Source organism: Nanorana parkeri, unplaced genomic scaffold (assembly GCF_000935625.1).
Source record: "Nanorana parkeri isolate BGI_ZX_2015 unplaced genomic scaffold, ASM93562v1 scaffold1500, whole genome shotgun sequence".
Taxonomy (NCBI): domain Eukaryota; kingdom Metazoa; phylum Chordata; class Amphibia; order Anura; family Dicroglossidae; genus Nanorana; species Nanorana parkeri.
Genome location: NW_017307768.1, coordinates 96,045 through 116,678, shown reverse-complemented (window position 1 = coordinate 116,678; position 20,634 = coordinate 96,045). Strand labels below are relative to the sequence as shown.

Sequence of the window (20,634 nt, the reverse complement as noted above, 5' to 3'; positions counted from 1 at the left end):
GGAATCGCCCAACACGTGGAGTGACAGCTTGGTCTTCACTAGAGTACACAACAAGGAGTCATGAGCTGGTGGACCCCAGGCTACTTTGCAGCGAGTTGACACCAAGTCCCAGCCCTCGGGAATGACCCAGCAAAGGGATCTTGTCTGAGCAGAAATCAAGGAAGGCGCGAGGGTAGTTGCTGACCAGGGAGAGGTTGCGGCAGGCAGCAGGCAAGATTAGTTAGTGCCCAAGCAGAGGTTGAGGTAGGTGACAGGCAAGAGGGTAACGGGAAACAAAGGTGGGAGGAGACACCGACCGAGTCAGGCAACCTGGGTCACCAATGAGCAAGATAAAATGATAGTTGTCTCATGCATTAGACACTGGCTACCATAAGAGAAGGCGTTCAAATACCCTCCAGGGCCTGGGTGCTCATCCAGTATCAGGGACGCACACAGATGCCAGCTAATGGGCATGCGCCAACTCTCGTATTGCTTGCGCATAATACCGTCTGTGGCGAAAATGCCACAGCTCACGCTCGACATACCGCACACGGACCAGGGAACGGGATGAACAGAAGCGGACCCTAGAGATATTGTAACAGATTCATGGATACATAATACATATGAATGTGACCAGCTTCAAGAGAAATTATATTTTGTATTTTCAAAAAGCGTGTACATTGAATGACTGCGGTATTTACGCATGTGAGCTTCACATTGTTACATGCTCGTTCCTCCATATTTTGGTATTATATTAAATACAGAGATTTGTAGAAAAGCCACTAGAGGGCTTAAGCAGTAAATTTGCAATCACTTTTCCTCCCTTCTTAACAACTGTAGAGACAGGACATCAGCCACGCAGGGAATGGGGGTGGGGGCATTGTTTTTAACAAGTCATCTGACTTGTAGGGCGGTATTGTGAGAAGTAGGGATGCACCTATACAGATTTTTCGGTATCGAGTGCGAGTAGCAATATTTTTTTCCCAGTACTCACCGATACCAAATACCGATACCAGAAGTCCCATTGAGGAAGCCGGGCGGCGTGTAACGACTTGCCACCCAGCTTCCTGATTACCCGGTTAGCTGTCTCCATGCTCCCTTGTCACCAGGGGATGAGGAAGCATGGAGCCAGCTTTCTGGCCAATCAGGAAGCCGGGGGCAGGTAATGGCTTGCCACTCGGCTTCCTGATTGGCCAGCTTCCCGACCAATCAGGAAGCTGGGCTGCAAGTTATTACACGCCGCCCGGCTTCCTGATTGGCCCGGGAAGTCAGCTTCATGCTCCCTCGTCACCAAGTGATGGGGGAGCATGGAGCCAGCTTCCCGGCCAATCGGGAAGTCAGTGGGAGAGTCATTAGCAGCCACCCGGCTTCCTGATTGGCCGGGAAGCTAGCCCCATGCTCCCTGGTGCCCAATCAGGAAGCCGGGGGGGCAAATAATGACTCACCGCCCAGCTTCCTGATACTGGAAGTTCGGTATCAGAATAAGCATCGGGAGTATTTGGATGAGTACTCGCCCAAATACTCAGTATTGGCACTGATACTAGTATTGGAATCGGTGCATCCCTAGAGGGAAGGAGCAGTAAAGCACAACCATTGTGTAGCACTGCAGAGCAGGAGGCTGCCCTCCGATGTACAGATTATCAAGTACTTGATGTTGCCTAATACTTTATGGTATACATGAGTCTGGATTAAAATTAGAACTACTTGTAGGACTAAAAATTCAGGGATCAAGACATGGCTGAACCTAATGTACTTGGAGATTCGTTCTAGAGCACCCCAAGAACCATCAAGTGCTTAGTTATGCATATCAGCCCTCTTGCCCCTTGTGTGTTAGGGTGGCCATAAACAGGTAGATCTCTCCCTTAGAATGACGAGAGGGCTACTACCCATGTGGGGACCTCCCTTGCCCATCAGTAGTCCCGTAACACTTTCCCTCGTATACAGAAGAAGACCACAGGAGGGTTCACCAATATTTATATAAAATCGCTGTTTCTACTTCCTTTTCTTCAGGGGACCATTAAACTGGTACAGGAACATGGACCGGACCTGGAAGTGGATTAGAACTGCCCATGACTGGAAGGTACGTGAGTTCCCTGACTCTGCCTGGCATGAAGCCGAAGATTCCGGGACATTGACGTCATTATCTGTCAGTGTAGGAAGGTCTATGGTGCAAAGGATCAGGAGTGGTATGCAAGCCAGGGATGAGGTGTACATAATGGCCGGTTAGTGTTATAGGGGAGGGTCAGTTTTAGGTTTACACAGGAGGTTAGTGGTAGGGTATCAGGGAGGGTTAGGGTTACAGGGAGGGCTAGTGTTGGGGTTACAGGGAGGGTTAGTGTTAGGGTTACAGGGAGGGTTAGGGTTATAGAGAGGGTTAGTGTTGGGGTTACAGGGAGGGTTAGTGTTAGGGTTACAGGGAGGGTTAGGGTTATAGAGAGGGTTAGTGTTGGGGTTACAGGGAGGGTCAGTGTTAGGGTTACAAGGAGGGTTAGTGCTAGGGTTAGAGGGGGGGTCAGTGTTAGGGTTACAGAGATGATTAGTGTTCTGATTACAGGGAGGGTTAGTGTTGGGGTTACAGGGAGGGTCAGTGTTAGGGTTACAGGGAGGGTCAGTGTTGGGGTTACAGGGAGGGTCAGTTTTAGGGTTACATGGAGGGTTAATGTTAGGGTTACAGGGAGGGTTAGTTTTGGGGTTACAGGGAGGGTCAGTGTTGGGGTTACAGGGAGGGTTAGTGTTGGGGTTACAGGGAGGGTTAGTGTTGGGGTTACAGGGAGGGTCAGTGTTGGGGGTACAGGGAGGGTCAGTTTTAGGGTTACATGGAGGGTTAATGTTAGGGTTACAGGGAGGGTTAGTGTTGGGGTTACAGGGAGGGTCAGTGTTGGGGGTACAGGGAGGGTCAGTTTTAGGGTTACATGGAGGGTTAATGTTAGGGTTACAGGGAGGGTTAGTGTTGGGGTTACAGGGAGGGTCAGTGTTGGGGGTACAGGGAGGGTCAGTTTTAGGGTTACATGGAGGGTTAATGTTAGGGTTACAGGGAGGGTTAGTGTTGGGGTTACAGGGAGGGTCAGTGTTGGGGGTACAGGGAGGGTCAGTTTTAGGGTTACATGGAGGGTTAATGTTAGGGTTACAGGGAGGGTTAGTGTTGGGGTTACAGGGAGGGTCAGTGTTGGGGGTACAGGGAGGGTCAGTTTTAGGGTTACATGGAGGGTTAATGTTAGGGTTACAGGGAGGGTTAGTGTTGGGGTTACAGGGAGGGTCAGTGTTGGGGGTACAGGGAGGGTCAGTTTTAGGGTTACATGGAGGGTTAATGTTAGGGTTACAGGGAGGGTTAGTGTTGGGGTTACAGGGAGGGTCAGTGTTGGGGGTACAGGGAGGGTCAGTTTTAGGGTTACATGGAGGGTTAATGTTAGGGTTACAGGGAGGGTTAGTGTTGGGGTTACAGGGAGGGTCAGTGTTGGGGGTACAGGGAGGGTCAGTTTTAGGGTTACATGGAGGGTTAATGTTAGGGTTACAGGGAGGGTTAGTGTTGGGGTTACAGGGAGGGTCAGTGTTGGGGGTACAGGGAGGGTCAGTTTTAGGGTTACATGGAGGGTTAATGTTAGGGTTACAGGGAGGGTTAGTGTTGGGGTTACAGGGAGGGTCAGTGTTGGGGGTACAGGGAGGGTCAGTTTTAGGGTTACATGGAGGGTTAATGTTAGGGTTACAGGGAGGGTTAGTGTTGGGGTTACAGGGAGGGTCAGTGTTGGGGGTACAGGGAGGGTTAGTGTTAGGGTTACAGGGAGGGTCAGTGTTGGGGTTACAGGGAGGATCAGTGTTGGGGTTACAGGGAGGGTCAGTGTCGGGGTTACAGGGACGGTTAGTTTACAGGGAGGGTCAGTTTTGGGGTTACAGGGAGGGTTAGTGTTAGAGTCCAACCCCCTCACTTCCAGTATTATTATATACACCCCAATGTGATTTCAGGTGTCTGTAGACTAATAACGGCTGTTTATTTCTGGGTTAGATCCTGGTGCCGGCACTGATGGTGACTGCCGGGAGGGATCCGGTCCTGCTGCCTGTCATGAGTACCGGCATGGAGAATCGGGTGAGCTGAGCGTTTTGTTATATCTGTTTGATAAGTGCTAGAAAATAGATAATTGATCCTGTTGATTGTCATCAGTTACACTTTCCCAGAGTAGACTACAACACACCCTCCCCCCGGAGTTGTGAAGATGAGGAGGTATTCTTTAGTCCTAGGATACAGTAGAGTGAGTGTTTCTGATAGGGGGGAGGGGCTAGAAACAATTACAATATGACAGAAAATGCCATAAACAGGAATATAATTGGTTGCTGTTGGTCTGTAAAACAAAGTTATTATCCGTCAGCAGATGAGTTATAGATTTTTTATTTTTTTTTCTCCTTGAAGATCCCAAATCTGACACGGGGACATATCGAGGAGTGCGGCCACTGGACACAAATGGAGAGGTAAGGAGACCGGGATCACTCCCCTACCCCCCTTCACTTTGTTTTCCTTCTCCATCTCTATGGAAGAACCAGGGAAAGCTTTGGCTTGTCGTCTTCTTCTATTTCCTTTTCCACTTTCCTTTCCCTTACTCCTTTTTAGTTTCATCTTAAGTTTACACATCTTCTCCGATCCCTTCCCTTTCCTTCCTGTCTTTCTCTTTCTTGTTTTCCTTTCCCTTTCATCTCACTTTACCTTCCCCTTTGTTCCCCTTGCTTTTCTTCCCCTTCCTCATTCCTTTTCCCTTTTCTTTCCATCCATGTTTTTCTCTTCCTCCCTTTCCTTACCTCTTCCTTTCCGTACCCATTTCTTCCTCCTCCCTTTCCTTACCTCTTCCTTTCCTTACCTGTGTATTCCTTCTTCCTTTCCGTACCCGTTTCTTCCTCCTTCCATTCCTTACCACTTCTTCCATTCCTTACCTGTTCCTTTCCTTAACTCTTCTTTCCTTACCTGTTCCTTCCTTTGTCCAGGCTTTCCTTCCCCCTTCCTTTCCTTACCTGTTCCTTTCCTTCCCCCTTCCTTTCCTTACCTGTTCCTTCCCCGAACCATTCCTTACTTGTTTCTTCCCTCTTCCTTTCCTTGCCTCTTCCTTTCCTTACCTGTTCCTTTACTTTCCTTCCCCTTCCTATTCTTACCACTTTTTTTCCTTACCCCTTCCTTTCCTTACCACTTCCATTCCTTATCTGTTCCTTCCCCCTTCCTTATCTTACCTCTTATATGTCGGTTGGTATAAATCGGCCAACTACAGTATATGCCATGCCGCAAACCTGCACAGGAATCTCATTGCCGACTTTAAATGACCCAGAAATCCATAGCGGACTGTACTGCACAGATCTCCGTGGCGGAGTTACGCTCTAAGAGGTGCGAAGGGGATTCCAAGAAACAGAAATGACATTGCAGATGGATGGGAGTTGGGTCATCCATCTTGCTGGGTCATCCATCTTGCTGGGTTCTGGCCATCTCTGTTTCTCAGCGAGGTGTCAGCCGGCCGTTTAACAAGCCTATAAAGTGTGGTTGAGCTCGAGGTGACATTTCCCGTGTCTCGTCGCGGAGGAGATATAATCCTGACAAGTTCGATGGCTGATAAAAAACTTTCATTACGCGTCAGGTCAGCGGCTCCGGTAACTCATCTCCGGCTCTGGCCGCGAGCACAGGTGGCTTTCATTTAACCTCTGCTCTCGGGTTACATTACAAGATTGCCCCATTAGCTGCCGGCAGATTGTGTTTTCCTGAAAGCCATCGCGACCGCGTAACACGGGGTCCTGTCCGCGTAATTAGTTTTCCTCCGCCGCGCCTCTCCCTGTTGGGTTTGGTGAATGGGTAGTTGCCTGATGCATTGTGGTGCAGGGACTGGTAGATCTGGGTGCAGAAGCTTTAGGGACCACTAAGGTAGGAATAGTACTAGAGAGGTTGTTTTTAGGTGGACCTTCAGATACACAACATTTTAATTCTTGTCCATCGAGGGACACAGGGAGTTTTCACCTTTTGGGTTATACTGCCACCTACATTGGACACTGGGGAAAAAAAACTGAAGGCCAGCCCAATATAGCCCCTCCTACAAGCAGCATGCCTCAGTTTTTTGCTAGTGTCCTAGGAAAACGGTAGGCAAACGCAGGGCCTCCAGCTGCTGCAGAACTACAAATCTCTGTAGGCATTGCAAGACTCTGGCAGCCACAGGCATGACTCCCAGAGACAGATGCATGACGGGATTTGTTGTTTCACCACAGTTAGAGGGCTGGAGTTTGCTTACCCCTGTCCTAGAAGGATGGACGTCTTTTAGGACTACCCTATATTTTTCTCTTAATTTTTCTCATCCAGGACATCCTTCTCTTAGTCCCTCTGTCCAGCTCCAGTTCTCCTAGGGGAGCTTCTCTTCCTTGTTAGTCTGGTTCCCCTTTGCTCTTCCCAGAGGGTCCCTGAGGTTGATTCGGTTTCTTGCTCCACCACACTGGGAGTACACCAGCTTATAAGCTTGTTGCTAAGAATTGGGTTTCTCCTTCCTCTGCCAAGTCATGCTGGTTCTGCGAGTTTTCCTGATCACTGGTTCCCAATGCAAGGCTACCAACTGACCTTCTGTTCTCATGTTGTGGAGCCTCATCTGATGTCAGCTTTAGACATATGGACCTTCAGGTGGCTTTGAGCTTCAAGCAGTCCCCAGTTATTTTCTGTTGTTGATATGGAGCCTGTTAGTGTTTGCTGTGTTTCCCACCCCTCATTTGGACTACTTTGGGACATCCCAAAGGTGGCTACCTGTGACCACCTGGCCAGCCCCACTCATTCATTGGATTTCAGTTCTGCTAATCATAGAGGCTCCGCATTACATGGGGGCTGTTACTTAGGGTGGTCCACATACAAATACAGCCTGCCTGGGATCTCCCATGGACTGACCTCCACCCATCATGCCAAAACCTGAGCTCTGGGCACTGGTGAGATGATGCATAGGCCACCAACCCGCTGTTAGCGTGCACCCCCAACCCTCCCTCCTAGGAATGTGCACCCCCTAACCCCCCTCCCTGGAATACTCACCACCAGGACCCCCTTCCTACCCCCTTGTTTTCCTTAGGTGGCAAAAAGACTCGGGACAGCTGATAAGTATGCCTAATGCCCACTGTGCCTTCACCCTCTCTGCCGTACCCCTTGTATCATGATAAATTGGTAGGGATGCACCGATACCTGTTTTCCGGTATTGAGTACGATTACCAAAAAAAAAAACCTTACTCACCGATACCGAAAACCGATTCTGGAAGTTCAATTAAGGAAGCCAGGCGGCGTGTAATGACTTGCCCCCTGGCTTCATGATTAGCCAGAAAGCCGGACAGCGTGTAAAGACTCACCAACCGGCTTCCCAATTAGCAGGGAAGCCGTCTCCATGCTTCCTCGTCACTAGGTGAGGAGGGAGCATGGAGCCGGCTTCCCGGCCAATCAGGAAGCCGGGCAGCATGTAATGACTCCTAACCGGAAGCTCAATTATCGGGCTGGGTATCGAAGCATTTGGCCGAGTACGAGTACTCGCCCAAATACACGGCATTGGCACCGATACTACTATCGGTATCGGTGCATCCCTATGAATTGGCGTAGGTAGTAATGACCGTCAGTCCTGTATGGGATTCCTTGGCATGGACCATAAACCGCTTTATGTGCAGACGGTCAGAATACTTTGGCTTTAAAAATAAAACAAAAATCTGAAAATTCCAGGTATGCATAGAGCGGGGGGCCGTGCTGTGCGGCGCAGCTGTATAAACCCCAGAACTGGGTGGACAGAAATCTAAATCCCCGAACCCTTGTGCAGCTGAAGCAGCTCCCACATGTGTATTTTATCTGCATTGTTAGGAGTTAAAAAAAAAACCAAACCCATCTAGTTCCTGAAAACTCCCGACCACTTAGACGATTATTCACCGGAGGGACGTCAAACCCCCGACATAAAGTGAGCCGTTGGGATGAGCGTTATTAATATTCTGCATGAGGAAGATAAAAAACGGAGCGTCTCCCGGTGCGTCCTTACGGCAAACCTAATGTGGAGATTATAGGCTATTAGAGCGAGCCGCCTTCTGTGCCGCAGACTTACGGCCTCGCCTCGCTCATCCATCGACTCCGCGCTCGTCTTTTTTTTACGAGCGCTTTTTATGTGAGCGGAAATGAGCGCGACGTGCCAGATATCAACTTCTTTTGTAGCGTTCGGCTTATGTGTGCTACGGCGGAGCTCAGGGGCCCGCTTCCCAGGATCCTTTGTTGTAGAGATCCTTAATCCACCTTTCAAGTGTCTTATTAGCGTTATCGGAGACGTCCTCGGAGCTCGGAAGCCGTACGCGGCAGAGTCGTGTCTTCTTCCATCCCGCAGGAAGTGTAAAATCCCCGAGTCTTCTCTCACTTTTATATGAAGTCATCAATATATATCTGCTTCAAGTGCATGTCAAGCCAAGTGTTGCACGGAGGGGGAAGGCATAGAACTCCCGGTAGGTTTTCTCTGCTATCCAGGGCTCCAATGGAGATTTTACACATGTCCTAAAAAAGTTCAAGGTAGTTGTCACCCGCCTGGACGGAGACCAAGCTGAATTGGGGGCATTCTACTAAGGGGAGATGAATCCATCTGACTTTACTTCCTGGAACTCTGGGTCTGCCTGCTGGCACATTTGACATCATCTGAGGGGGTAAAAATACCCTTCCCCTGAGATCTCGCAAGATTTTGCAGTTTACAGATGCATCTGGTGATGTTGCAGGGCTCCATTACCAGTGCCGTACTGAACCAGTTCAGGGCTCCATTACCAGTGCCGTACTCAACCAGTTCAGGGCTCCATTACCAGTGCCGCACTCAACCAGTTCAGGGCTCCATCACCAGTGCCGCACTCAACCAGTTCAGGGCTCCATCACCAGTGCCTCATTCAACGAGACCAGGGCTTCATTACCAGTGCCTCACTCAATCAGACCAGCGCTATATCACCATTGCCTCACTCTACCAGGCCAGATCTACATCACCAGTGCCTCACTCTACCAGGCCAGATCTACATCACCAGTGCCTCACTCTACCAGGCCAGATCTACATCACCAGTGCCTCACTCAACCAGGCCAGATCTACATCACCAGTGCCTCACTCTACCAGATCAGGGCTACATCACCAGTGTCTCACTCTACCAGGCCAGATCTACATCACCAGTGCCTCACTCAACCAGACCAAGGCGACCTCACTAATACCTCACTCGACCAGACATCACTAATACCTGTCACAGACTCACCTGGCGCGTCCCTCCGTTCCAGCGGCGCGCTTCCGTGACGTCATGCTGGGCTCCTCCCACGTGCCGCGGCTCCTCAAAACCACAGGTGAGTCACTCACTCGGCATTGTAGACCAGGGCTACAACACCACTGCCTCACTCTACCAGGCCAGATCTACATCACCAGTGCCTCACTCTACCAGGCCAGATCTACATCACCAGTGCCTCACTCTACCAGGCCAGATCTACATCACCAGTGCCTCACCCAATCAGACCGGGGCTACAACACCACTGCCTCACTCTACCAGGAAGTGGGAAAGCAGTCACTGTAACTAAAAGCAAAAATATTTATTTAACTAATGAATGTAAGGTGATTTCATATACACATGCATTGCTGCAGCTGATGTGATTTTCTGGTGAATGGGGGTGAAGGTCCCCTTTAAGATCCCCTTTATTGGCTGTTTTTGCAGCAACCGAATTGCAATGTATTTTCAGTAAACCCGAAACTGTCATCTCGCCTCTCCCGGTGAAGCCGCTTTCCAGGCTGAGATGAGAAATGATATTGCCTGTCTCCCGCGCTGACACACGACGTTCTGTCTTGACCCATCACTGACTTACTTTTGATTTAAACTTGATCTGATCTTATCTCCACACCTGATCCCCCTGCGGAGCCAACGCCGACGCATCGGGCTCATGACCCCGTACCGCGAATCACCGATGCTGGATCGATTGCTGTGCTGGTGTGAATTGGGGGCATGGGACAGGGCGGCTGTATATGGATTGTGACAGCACAGCTGCAGATCACTGCTCGCACGGCTTTGAAGAATACCATATATCTACAGGAGGATGATAACACTAAGGGGAGATGAATCCATCTAACTTTACTTCCTGGAACTCTGGGTCTGCCTCCTGGCACATTTGACATAATCTGAGGGGGTAAAAATACCCTTCCCCTGAGATCTCGCAAGATTTTCGCAGTTTACAGATGCATCTGGTGATGTTGCAGGGCTACATCACCAGTACCGTACTGAACCAGTGCAGGGCTACATCACCAGTATCTCACTCAAGTAGACCAGGGCTACATTGCCAGTATCTCACTCAACCAGACCAGGGCTATATCCCCAGTGCCTCACTCAACCAGGCCAGATCTACATCACCAGTGCCTCACTCAACCAGACCAAGGCGACATCACCAGTGCCTCACTCTACCAGGCCAGATCTACATCACCAGTGTCTCACTCTACCAGGCCAGATCTACATCACCAGTGCCTCACTCTACCAGACCAAGGCGACATCACCAGTGTCTCACTCTACCAGGCCAGATCTACATCACCAGTGCCTCACCCAATCAGACCAGGGCTGGATCGATTACTGTGCTAATGTGAATTGGGGTCATGGGACAGGGCGGCTGTATATGGATTGTGACAGCACAGCTGCAGATCACTGCTCGCACGGCTTTGAAGCATACCATATATCTACAGGAGGATGATAACAGCTTATTAATACGCAGTATCCGAACTGAAAGAGGAAGTTTGATCTGCTTACATTTTACCTTCCTTGGTCCCTCTTTTCACCTCACATCAACATGATAATGACATCGTTTTCATAACATACCTTATGTTATACCCAGTAATGTCAGTGATGAACTTCTCTATGCGATGCAGGCAGATCATGGCTGTTGGGAGGAAGCCGGCAGGGTGCTGTACATAGCTTACTGAAAACGTCACTGTACCCTGCCTCATTACTCCTAGTACTCCTCAGTACTCAAGAGCATCAGCCTTGATGCAAGCAGCGGGCTGGCTTTTGGGAGGAGTTATGCAAATTTGAAAATGGCTTGATGGGTGGATGTCAGGCTGGGCCCCCCTTCAGTCTATCATGAATGCAGCTGCTAGACTCATTCCCCTAATCAACCGTTCAGTGTCTGCAACCCTTCTCTGCCAATCCCTGCACTGGCTTCCCATCGCCCAAAGTATAAAATTCAAAATATTAACAACCACTTACAAAGCCGTCCACAACTCTGCCCCCGGCTATATCTCAAACCTCGTCTCAAAGTATCACCCTAACCGTCCCCTCCGCTCTTCAAATGACCTTCTGCTTTCCAGCTCTCTTGTCAACTCCCCCCATGCTCACCTCCAGGACTTCGCTAGAGCCTCTCCCATCCTATGGCAGAGAGCAATGACTAATGACTAGGCCCCTATTGGGCTGAAAGGCGTTGGAGGAGTAGGGGAGGGTCTAACAGAGAGCTATGACTAATGACTAAGCCCCTACTGGGTGAAAGGCGTTGGAGGAGTATGGGAGGGTCCGGCAGAGAGCAATGACTAATGACTAGGCCCCTATTGGGGTGAAAGGCGTTGGAGGAGTAGGGGAGGGCCTGACGGAGAGCTATGACTAATGACTAAGCACCTATTGGGGTGAAAGGCGTCGGAGGAGTAGGGGAGGGTCCGGCAGAGAGCAATGACTGACTAGGCCCCTATTGGGGTTAAAGATGTTGGAGGAGTAGGGGAGGGCCTGACGGAGAGCTATGACTAATGACTAAGCACCTATTGGGGTGAAAGGCGTCGGAGAAGTAGGGGAGTGTATGGCAGAGAGCACTGACTAATGACTAAGCCCCTATTGGGGTGAAAGGCGTCGGAGGAGTAGGGGAGGGTCTTGCAGAGACTAATGACTAGGCCCCTATTGGGGTGAAAGGCGTCGGAGGAGTAGGGGAGGGTTTGGTGGAGAGTGAGGACTAATGACTAGGCCCCTATTGGAGTGAAAGGCGTCGGAGAAGTAGGGGAGGGTCTGGCAGAGACAGAGTTTGGAGCTAGATGGAGCTGAGGAGCACAGGGACTAAATAGTTATTTCTTATGCTCCATCTAGTGGCCATAATGTGGTATTTTCTGATTATTACATTCGACCTGAAAGTATAGTAAGAAAATTCATTTTAGACTCCTTTGCACAGAATGAACGTCCACAGAGATTGGCAGGGCGAATGGCTCTGTGAATAGTTTATGAATAGACACTATCGGTCTCCCCCCAAACTCTAAAGACATGCTGGAAGGTTAATTGGCTCCTGCCCAAATTGGCCCTGTATGTGTATGTGAGATAGGGACCTGTGAGAGCAGGGACTGATGTGAACGCACAATATGTAAAGCGCTGCGTGATTTTTGGCGCTATATAAATACCTGTAATCAATAAATTAGTAAACTTTATTTTTCTTTTCTTTTTGCAGGCCGGCAGCGCTAAACGAGATCCTCATCAAGTGGCTTGGGGAAGTTCACGCATCGGCCGTTCCCTCCAAGCTATGAGCTGCCGACTCTCCGCTCATCACGCACACCAGCGTCTGCCTCGGCCAGCCGCGGCGAATCCTCTAATGCCGTAGCCCGAGACAATAGCCGAGCTCGTTAATTGTCCGCCGGTCATGCAGCTAATTCAGAGAGTCATTCCTATTACCAGAAACCTTTCTCCCCGAGAAGCGGCTGTTTCCTAATGAATGTTTTCGTAGATTCCTTTTGAACAATTAACCTTGTGCCTTGTCACGGAACATGTGGAAGAGGCTGATTATGAATAATAATGTGATTTCTCCAATTAAAGACAGATTGTAAGCTATGCGTGCGTGTTCGTGACCAAAAACAAAAGAAAAATACATTTCTGCTGAGCCGCCGATACATTACGAGGATCCAAAAATAGACGCGGCGAGCAGCCGTCGCACGGTGTGCCCGTTACGCCTTTAGCCACCGAACAATGCGGTCTTTAGTATGACGTTATTGAGGGCGACATGACAAGTGAAAGAGGTGGCAGGTCATATAAATGATCCCAAAAGCCGCATGACTTGTGTGTATTTTTAGATAATCAGAGAGAAATTATATGAAACAGAACATCAAAGCTTCAACTGTATCCAATTATTTACTTTTACACATTTATATATTTCTTTATCGTTCATTAAGGATCAGAAATAATCTGAGGCAGTTGGTTATACTGCTTCCTTTAGGAGTAATTGGACACCGGCAACAAAAATTGCCATTGGCCAGCCAGATATAACCCCTCTCACCCCCATGATGCTCCAGTTTTTCACCAATGTCCTAGGAGGATGGACTTCATGTCTCTTAGGAGAAAAGTTTAAATTTGTATTAAGCCAATTTCTTCACTCGGGATTCATCGTTATGCTGCTGAGCCGCGTTGCTGTGCAGCTATCCAGATTGGCAATCCTCTGTGCCACTTTGGAGGCCATACCTGGACCCCGTCGGACTGAAGATTGCAGCTCTTGCTTTTAAAGTGATCATCGGGCACCGGGCTCTGTTGTGGCGCTTCCCAGACACCAAGTGTACTGGTTTGTTAGCTGCAGAGGGCTTAACAGATCTAGGACCGTGACACAGTGTGATCCAGTTCCCTGAAGACACCCTCGGAAGGGGCGAAGTATTTCTAAAACGTGACATGTCAATGGGTTCTGCATGTGGCATTGTACTCTAGTACTGTGCTTGTTAACCCGGAGAAGGCTCTACATGCCTTTGCCCTGTATAAGCATGGCTCGCTTGTATTTTTTCTCCTGCTTGGTTTTTCCCTCAAAGTGTTAACACATCAGAGAAATAAGTGCTGCCCCTCTAGCTGCAAGTGTCAATGCGTGCACTTTCTCTGTCTCTTGTTGCCTTTCTAAGTGATTTAGTTTTCCTGCAACTTGCAAGGGTCACAATTTTTCCTTGATGCAGCCTCACAGTGACTCCGTCAACTCTGCTGGAATAAACTTCTCTGGCTTCAGCAGTCAGTTTATGAGTACCTAAGGTCTTCCCTGGTGTATTTATTAAGTTGCTTTGCAACACAGTATGTCGGATACTAAGTACAAATTGAGCGGTCCCATGGGCCTTCCTGGGCTATGATGCTCTAACAGCTCTAGGACGGCCTGCAGTGTCTCTTCTCATGGACCTGATGCCAGTAGCCCGCATCGCTTTCCCCTGAGTCTAAACACTTCTCTGAGTCTTCCCTACCTCCCTCAGATGTGACTCCCTCCTTCGCATTGTCTATGGAGCATGCCAGCAGCTGGTCTGGCAGCAACCCTAAGCTTGTCAGAAGTTACTTTGGCAGCAACCCAGGCTTGTCATTTAACCCGAAGAACAACCCAGGCTTGTCATTAACCTGAAGTACTCCTATCATAGCTCAATACAACTTTCATGTTACAGAGTCACAATCTTGTCCACATACATTATTGGCTACTCTACTTGCATGTCCCCTGGCCCTAATGAAATATGGTTATATCTGGACTATATTAATAATTGGTGTGGCACTTCAATTCCTACATCTAATGTAAAATGTTGGTCTACAGAACAACAATGCAAAAAAAAAATGCTTACTGCATATGGAATTTGATGGAAAACATCTCTGTTGGTTCTCTAGAAAACTTTTATAAAAGATGCCACTGGTGGAAAGAGTACTCCTTTTCCTTAACAGGCTCAATCATAAATCTTGGACATTCACCCCGTCCAGGATGTGAAAGCCTTAAATGTTTTCATTCAATTCCAAAATGTTGCATAGAATCCACCAGGTCAGTCATAGTTTCCTTCAATCAGGGAGACTTTCTGGCCCCTGTGGAAAACACTGGATCCCTCAACTGCAGAGTCATGTGGCCCATATTCAGCCTGGCAATGCCACAGCAGTGGCGTACATCAACCCTCAGGGAGAAACCACAAATTTTGCTGCAGAAAGAGAGGCAGAAAAGATTATTTTTTGGATAGAATTTCACCTTCCAGCCATGTCTGCTGTTCATATTCCTCAGCCAGCAGCAGCTAGATTCCTATATTTTCCCCCAGAGGTGTCTCAGGACTGCTGTTTTTCCTCCCAATCAGGACTGCTGTTGCAAGTGGAGGACCCTGGATGTGGACCTTCTGGCCTCAAGGTTCAACAACAAACTGAGCAAGTTTTTCTCCGGGTACAGGAATCCTTTGGCAGTCACAATTAATTATCTGGTAACTCTGTGTGATCAGTACAACCTGATCTACACCTCTACCCCTTCCATCCCTACTACGCAGGATCAAGATGTAGGGTATTCTGAGGATTCTCTTCACATCAAACTGGCCCCAACAGACATGGTTCTCTGACCTTAGTAGACTCTTAGAAGACACCTTGTGGGCTCTTCAAGATGATTTGGATCTTCTATCCCAGCTATATGGTCGCTAGCGTTGACAGAATGGCTGTTGAAACCCAGGGAGAAAGTGCTAGGGGCATTTCTGATTCTGTAATTCATACGCTCCTAAAAGCTAGGATGTCCAGTTCCATGGCACTTGGAGGACTTACTTTGCCTGGTGCAAAGCCGAACACTTTCATCCAAGAAAATACTACGTGGGACGGATCCTGACCTTTCTACAATTTGGCTCTGAGTATCTTCAAGGAGAAAATCTCAGCTTATTCTCAAGACCACTTGCCTCTCATTCCCTAGTAAAGCCTTTGTATACCTTTTGTATAGGGTGTTGCTCATATAGTACCACCCGTACAGCCTTCAGTAACTCTGCTTGAGCTAAACTTGGTTCTCTCGGCTCTGCAAAGACCACCCTTTAAACCTATAAGGTATCTACTTTCACTCACACTTCTTCATTGCCATCACCTCTGTAAGACGAGATTCTGAGTTTGCAGCATTATAGGTTTTGTGACGATGGAGCAAAGCCCCAGGTTCTCTCACTCTGACCGAACTTGCCATTAACAAACTCTACAGAGCAGGAAGGGAAGGCCGATATAAGTAGATTAAACTTCAGCTTTAGGAACAAAGATTTGGGATTTTCCCATATATTTACTAATGTGTGTAAAGAAGAACTCTGCTTTTGTTGGAGATTTAAACACAGAAATAGGCTTGCCACTCCTGAGGTTGCTGAAAACTGCATTGTTCAGGTATAATCTGATTAGGGTGATCACAGTCACCCATCTTCTATGTATACTCGGGAACGGATCACTCACAATAACCAGTAATTGATGAGTGCAGCAAAGTGAAGAATGAAAAGTGGAAAGAAAGATCATTAACTATAATGAAAAAAAATGAAGACTGTAAGGACAGCATGCTACAGGGATAAAATATGAAAAGAGATGAAGATCTCCGAAGAATATAAAGCGAGTCCGTTCTGAAGTGAGATTTCTGTTGAATACCAATATTCCTCTTTTGCAATTACCATGAAATGGACCCTTTTCACTGAAGCGTGCTTTTAAACCTTTCGGGCTCTTAGTAAAAACTGGAGACGTGAAAATGTTCTAACCGAGAGCTGAAAGAGAAACGTGATCGATAGAAGGCAAATAATTTCACGCAGGCGCTCGTTAGTTGGTAATGAGCCTCACATAAGAGCCACCGAGCGTGACCACCTGCAGCCTCTGAAGTGAAAGGAATTCTAAAGAGTTTGAGAACCCTGCGGCTGACTACAGAGCAAACATGCGCATCACTTTTCCCCATCGAGAGAAGATGTTACCGCACACGTTCAGACGAGGCCTGGAGGCTGAGCATGCTGCCAAAGAAGGCAAACAAATCTGCTTGAAGGAGAACCTGTGGAGCTGGAGAAGGTGGCTGCATTGCAAGAACCAGGCCTGTCATCGTGACCCTTCCTTTAGTACATAGAGATTCCTTCCCATCACTCTCACCCGAAAACTGCCACCTCTGCTCACAATGAAAGGTCTTGAAAGTTTATTTAAAAGGGAAGAGTTACAAAGTAAGATAAGAGAGAATAACGTAACGTCATGGAGATCCTCAGACAAGGCAAGTGTCAAGCTAAGGGATCAGAACTCATGGTCAAAAGGGGAGGCTTCTGAGCTCTAATCCTGGGCAGTTGCCATGTAGGACCCACTGAACATAACCATTTTACATATTAACTCATTTACTTAAGAAAAAACACGTGCAGCACATCGTTATTTATTAGAGACATTCATTTGTTATTTAGGAAAACCTTATCATCTTGATTGTGGCCCAGTCTCTCAAATACTCTGTAGAACATGGAGACTTGGAGAACTCGCTGTAGAACATGGAGACTTGGAGAACTCGCTGTAAAACATGGAGACTTGGGGACCTCGATATAAAACATGGAGACTTGGGGACGTTGCTATAGAACATGGAGACTTCACTGTAGAACAAGAAGATTTGGGGACCTCGCTGTAGAACATGGAGACCTCATTATAGAACATGGAGACTTGGGGACCTCGCTGTAGAACATGGAGACTTGGAGACCTCACTATAGAACATGGAAACTTGGAGACCTCGCTGTAGAACATGGAGACTTAGGGACCTCACTATAGAACTTGGAGACCTCACTATAGAACATGGAGACTTGGAGACCTCGCTGTAGAACATGGAGAATTGGAGACCTCGCTGTAGAACATGGAGAATTGGAGACCTCGCTGTAGAACATGGAGACTTGGAGACCTTGCTGTAGAACATGGAGACTTGGGGACCTCGCTGTAGAACATGGAGTCTTGGGGACCTCGCCGTAGAACATGGAGACTTAGGGACCTCACTATAGAACTTGGAGACTTGGAGACCTCACTATAGAACATGGAGACTTGGGGACCTCGCTGTAGAACATGGAGACTTGGAGACCTCGTTGTAGAACATGGAGACTTGGAGACCTCGTTGTAGAACATGGAGACTTGGAGACCTTGCTGTAGAACATGGAGACCTCGCTTTATAAAATGGAGACTTGGAGATCTCGCTGTAGAACATAGAGAATTGGGGACCTCGCTATAGAACATGAAGTGTTGGAGACTTCGCTGTAGAACATGGAGACTGGCAATACATTGCTCAAAGCCCTGCTGACTGTCGAAATTTGAACCCTGGGGAAGGGGGGTGTAGAGAAAAAAATTCACAGTGTATTGCCAGTTCTCAACTGTCTCTTTGCACTGTTGTTAAAGGGAACCGTTCAGTAAATTTAATTTGAACTGCAGGCAAATTAAATCTTAACCCTTGCAGTGGGGCTACCCCACTGCAAGCTGAGAAGCTACAGCAAGTGGGTAGCCCTGGGTGTACAAGGTATGTAGAGGAAATTCTTCTAGAGGTTCCTAATATGCCTGAAGTATTCAACTATTTAAAGGAAATCTGTTCTGAGAGAAATGGGGAAATCTTGATCCATAATCATCCTCCTTTTGAAAATACCAGATGCCCTAAATAAAAGAACGGTTCATAAATGTTCAAAATAAGCTACTCTACCATAGGAGGTTAAAGGAACAATCCACCCAAATCCGCCCTTGGCCTCAGCAGCTTTTCCCTGATCTGTTCCTGTCCACTTGCCCCTTTGTGTGTTACTAGCTTCTCCTGTTACATTCCATTATATAAAATAAATATATCCATCAGGGATGGTGGGAGCTCCTCATATTGGGCACAGCAGGTTTAAAGACCCGGGAACTCAGCTCAGAGATGGTGGGAGCTCCTCATAATGAACACAGTGGGTGTACAGACCCGGGAACTCAGCACAGGGATGGTGGGAACTCCTCATAGTGTGCACAGCAGAGGGTCAGTGGGAGCCCCTCATAATGGGCACAGCAGGTGTACAGACCCGGGAACTCAGCACAGGGATGGTGGGAGCCCCTCATAATGGGCACAGCAGGTGTAGACCCGGGAACTCAGCACAGGGATGGCGGGAGCTCCTCATAATGGGCACAGCGGGTGTAGACCCGGGAACTCAGCACAGGGATGGTGGGAGCTCCTCATAATGGGCACAGCAGAGGGTCAGTGGGAGCTCCTCATAATGGGCACAGCAGGCGTAGACCCGGGAACTCAGCGCAGGGATGGTGGGAGCTCCTCATAATGGGCACAGCAGAGGGTCAGTGGGAGCTCCTCATAATGGGCACAGCAGGCGTAGACCCGGGAACTCAGCGCAGGAATAATCGGAACTCCTCATAATGGGCACAACAGGTATGCAGCCTGGGAACTCAGCACTGAGATAGGGTCCTCAAGACATAGAAGAGACTTTCAGGTAGTTTAACTTTCCAACACCCACCAAATATTGAAATATCAACTTTGAATGGACTGATGCTTTAACGACACACTGTCACCTTGTCCCTGCAGATTACAAGCTCCCCATTACCCAAAAGTTGAGGGTATTGTGGTTGGCTGCATTGGAGAAAGGAGCAGCGAGGGAGGGCACGTAAGGTGGGTAGAAGGGGGCAGAGACATTGTCCTAATACCTTGCATGGACATGGTGACAGGGTCTCTTTAAATAGCATTTGTTGGTTTTAGTTTGTGATATTATCACGTCCACTTTATAAAACAGACGCCATTATACTGATGGCGGTCGAGAAAAGGCTTTCCTTATTGTTCCGGCCTGTGAATTCCATATTCATATCAGAGATGCAGTGAGTAGGACGGAGTCGCAGTTAATCGGCCGCATCTATCTATTTTATGGCACATTTAGTGCATTGTAGCACCATAAAGTGAAGCAATTAGCGCATTACCAGTAATAAACCTTTTTCCCCGGCGCCTCATTCCGTACGGAGCGGGTCACCATTCATCACACTGATAATCCGGTCTCTGGCAGTCCTAGCACTGCGCCTATTGACCGCACCTCATCCAGCTTTTTATCACTGACACCCCCCCGGCCGCGGCATTCAATAAGAGTTAATTCCGGCTTTGTGCTGCTGATAGGAACTGTCATTGCCTAATGAAAATAAATCAGATTGGAACAAAGAAGAGGTGCTATCGTCCATTCTGCACAATCAATACCCCCCCAACCCCCACCCCCACCTGTAAGAGACGGATACTTTTCTAGTTCATAAATCAAAATGAAAATGCCCAAATGGGATCATACAATAAATGTAACAGATTGACTCAATGTGGAGCTACAGTGAAATGAGACGGTTCATCTTCAACACAGTGGTGTCACAAGTGGGGTGCGGTCCGCACCCGGGTGACACCATTGGAGGGGTGACTGTCAGTCATTTTGGTGTCACCCCCTCTAAAAAGTAGGGCACTCGGCCATGGACCGAGCGCCCAACAGTGTCAGGAGGGAGGAGGGGACCCAGTGGCATACCTCATCCCGCTTGGTAAACATCCCCTCCTCTCTCTGCCGACGTCCATCACCAAGATGGCCGCCGGCAGGCGTCAGACGGCTGCGAATGTGCGATTATGTAATTCGCGCACGCACATGGTGATGTCACGCGCATGCGTGATGACGTCCCGGCGGGACGCCACGTGGTCTCCGCTCCGGGTGACACCAGGCCTCGGGACGCCCCTGCTTCTACACTCTTTATTTGAAGGGGTTCAGTAAGCAAGCTATAACAACAGGAGATGGCGAAGGTGATGGGGCCCCAAAATTTTGGGTGGGGCGTTCGGTTGACCTTCCATTGGTGGATCTTGGACAATAATGAAACTTAAACTCTTTGTATAGTTGTCTTAGTTTTGAATAGAGTAGGGAAAGTTTAACGCCAATGAAATACATGTGTGTCAAACCCAAAGACCCCGACTGTAATGAGTCCCACATCTTGGACCTCAGTGCTGACGATGCTGTGCCCTGGCCTGTG

At 48.4% G+C, this 20,634-nt stretch overlaps 1 protein-coding gene and 1 long non-coding RNA gene across 2 annotated transcripts in view; one reads left to right on the top strand and one right to left on the bottom strand.

Moving 5' to 3' along the window:
* Nucleotides 1-12,617, top strand: part of EPHX2 (epoxide hydrolase 2) — a 63,304-nt gene extending 50,687 nt beyond the window's left edge. The window contains exons 16-19 of the mRNA XM_018570303.1: nt 1,990-2,059; nt 3,980-4,060; nt 4,382-4,440; nt 12,395-12,617. Of these exons, the coding sequence (XP_018425805.1) occupies nt 1,990-2,059; nt 3,980-4,060; nt 4,382-4,440; nt 12,395-12,470 (286 nt within the window). The 3' untranslated portion in view covers nt 12,471-12,617. The remainder of the gene's footprint in view (nt 1-1,989; nt 2,060-3,979; nt 4,061-4,381; nt 4,441-12,394) is intronic.
* LOC108798539 lies at nt 802-12,810 on the bottom strand. The gene is made up of 3 exons (XR_001941958.1): nt 12,623-12,810; nt 7,178-7,194; nt 802-813 (listed from the first exon to the last, which is right to left on the bottom strand). It is a non-coding gene; the product is annotated as an uncharacterized LOC108798539 (long non-coding RNA).
* Nucleotides 12,811-20,634: the final 7,824 nt, after the last annotated feature.